General features: G+C 42.6%; 1 protein-coding gene across 1 annotated transcript in view; it reads right to left on the reverse strand.

The window, feature by feature from the left end:
• Positions 1–1,244: 1,244 nt before the first annotated feature.
• Positions 1,245–2,500, reverse strand: part of EMWEY_00047800 (collagen, putative) — a gene marked incomplete at both ends in the record, with an annotated part of 2,238 nt that continues 982 nt past the window's right edge. Inside the window, one exon of the mRNA XM_013479316.1 lies at positions 1,245–2,500. This exon is cut by the window's right edge and continues 982 nt beyond it. Coding sequence (XP_013334770.1) covers positions 1,245–2,500 — 1,256 coding nt within the window.

Here is a 2,500-nt window from a genome sequence, read left to right on the forward strand (position 1 = left end):
ATAATATATATAATGTCCTTGCTACTTGTTTTGTTACTAAATGTTAACTTAACGACTATAAAGGAGAATTTGTCGGCAAAGGGAAGGAAGCAGCAGCAGCAGCAAAAGTAATTCTTTCTCTATTTTCCCTAATAAAATAAATAAAATTAAATAAATCAATAAATAGAAGAAGAGTCGGAAAGAAAGAAAGAGAGGAAGAGAGGAGGCAACCCCTGCATGCATGCATGCATGCGTGCATGCATGCATACAAGACTGCATGCACATGCATGCATGCACGCATGCATGCATGTGCATGAGGCTTACCCCATATCCCCTCCCTTCTTGAAGTGCCTATACACCGCGTGTATATAAAGAGACAGCTAACTATACACCCCACAACAAACTGCGGTGTATATACACCTGCTGCCTGTTATACATATATACATATATACATATTTTATTTATACACCCGAAGAGATAAGGAGATAGCATATATATATTTACTTATGCCTTCCTTATTACTACACATAATAAATAAATATATAAATAAATAATAAACATATTGGGGTGTATGTACACCACATTATATACATAATTTAAACCTTGCTAAAAGACATTGATCATGCATTTGCTGCAGCAGCTGCTGCTGCAGCTGTAGCAGCAGCAGCTATGCTGCTGCTGCTGCTGCTGCTGCCGTCCCCTTCTCCGTACACAAGACACAAGCACGTATATATGGAGGCAGGGGAGTGTTAGTTAATAGAGAGTCTGCTGTTGCTGCTGCTGCTGCTGCATGCATGATCTTGCTGCTGCATGCATGCTGCTGCTGCTGCGACAAACTGCAGCAGCTCATGAAGGTGCAGCCCCCCCCTGCAGCAAAGCACTGAGGTGTATAGGCAGCTGCAGCAGCAAACACCTTTCTTTATTTGCACACAATAGGTAAAAATAGAGGAGGAGGAGACAAGGGAGAAGACAGAAAGAGCAGCAAATAGAAAGAAGAGACACAGGAACAAGAAGAAAAAAGGAGACAAAAAAAAAAGAAGAAAAGAAATAAAAGAAGAAAAGAAGGGACAGAAAAATATAAAAGGAAAAAAAAAAGGAGACAAAAAAATACGACTAACGGAGATACCCAAACAATGCTACACTGCTGCTCTCCCTGCTGCTGCAGCAGCAGCAGCTGCTGCTGCTGCAACAGCAGCATGAGAGCATAAGCACGAGCAGGGCAGGAGTAGCAGCAAACAAATAAATAAATAAATAAATAAATATAATTAATTACTTCCTGCTCCTAGGTGCCTAGACACCTGAATATTAATAGTAGATGTTAATTTATATTTAGGTAAAGGCCTAAATTGTATTTGTATATATTGATATAAATGTTGTCCTTCTCCTATAAGAGGGGGACTGTCTCCTTTTTTATTGTCTCCTTTTCCTTTATTGTCTCCTTTATTGTCTCCTTTATTCTCTTTATTGTCTCCTTCTTCTTTATTGTCCCCTTTATTGGCTTCTTTATTGTCTCCCTTCTCTTGGGTGTCTCCTTCCTCTTGGGTGTCTCCCTTCTCCTGACTGTCTCCTTGTATAGTGTCTCCTTTCTCCTGACTGTCTCCTTGTATAGTGTCTCCTTTCTCCTGACTGTCTCCTTTATTACTGTCCCCTTTCTCCCTACTGTCTCCTTGTATAGTGTCTCCTTTTTCTTGACTGTCTCCTTTATTAGTGTCTCCTTGTAATTGAATGTCTTCCTTCTTAATGTCTCCTTCCTCTTTAGTGTCTCCTTTGCTGTTGTCTCCTTTGCTGTTGTCTCCTTTCTCCTGTCTGTCTCCTTTCTCCTGACTGTCTCCTTTGTTGCTGTCTCCTTTCTCTTGACTCTCTCCTTCCTTAGTGTCTCCTACAAAGGTGTCTCCTTTCTCTTGACTGTCTCCTCCTTCCTGACGGCTGTCTCCCTTGCTGATGTCTCCTTTCTCTTCGTTCTCTACCTTGCTGCTGTCTCCTTTCTCGTGACTGTCTCCTTTCTCTTGGCTCTCTCCTTTGCTGCCGTCTCTCTTCTCTTGACTGTCTCCTTTCTCCTCTATGTCTCCTTTTTCTTCACTGTCTCCCTTCTCTTGTATGGCTTGGCTGCTGTCTCCTTTGCTGCTGTCTCCTTCCCTATGTGTGTCTCCCTTCTCCTCGCTGTCTCCTTTCTTGTTATCTTCTTTCTCCTGGCTTTCTTCTTTCTTGCTGCCTCCTTCCTCCTCACTGTCTCCTTTCTCCACACTGTCTCCCTTCTTGCTGTCTCCTTTCTCTTGTCCTTCTAATAATTCCTCTTGGGTGTCTCCTTTCTCCTTGCTGTCTCCTTCTACAAGACTGTCTCCTTTCTCTACGCTGTCTCCTTTCTCTACGCTGCCTCCCTTCTCTACGCTGTCTCCTTTCTCCACGCTGTCTCCTTTCTCCACGCTGTCTCCTTCTTTGCTATCTCCTTCGTGGTTGTCTGTTACTTCCCTCTTGTCTATAGTGTCTCCTAATCTGTCTCCTTCTTCTTCTTTGCTCTCTT

This window comes from Eimeria maxima, genomic scaffold (assembly GCF_000499605.1).
Source record: "Eimeria maxima Weybridge genomic scaffold, Emw_scaff1052, whole genome shotgun sequence".
Lineage (NCBI taxonomy): Eukaryota > Apicomplexa > Conoidasida > Eucoccidiorida > Eimeriidae > Eimeria > Eimeria maxima.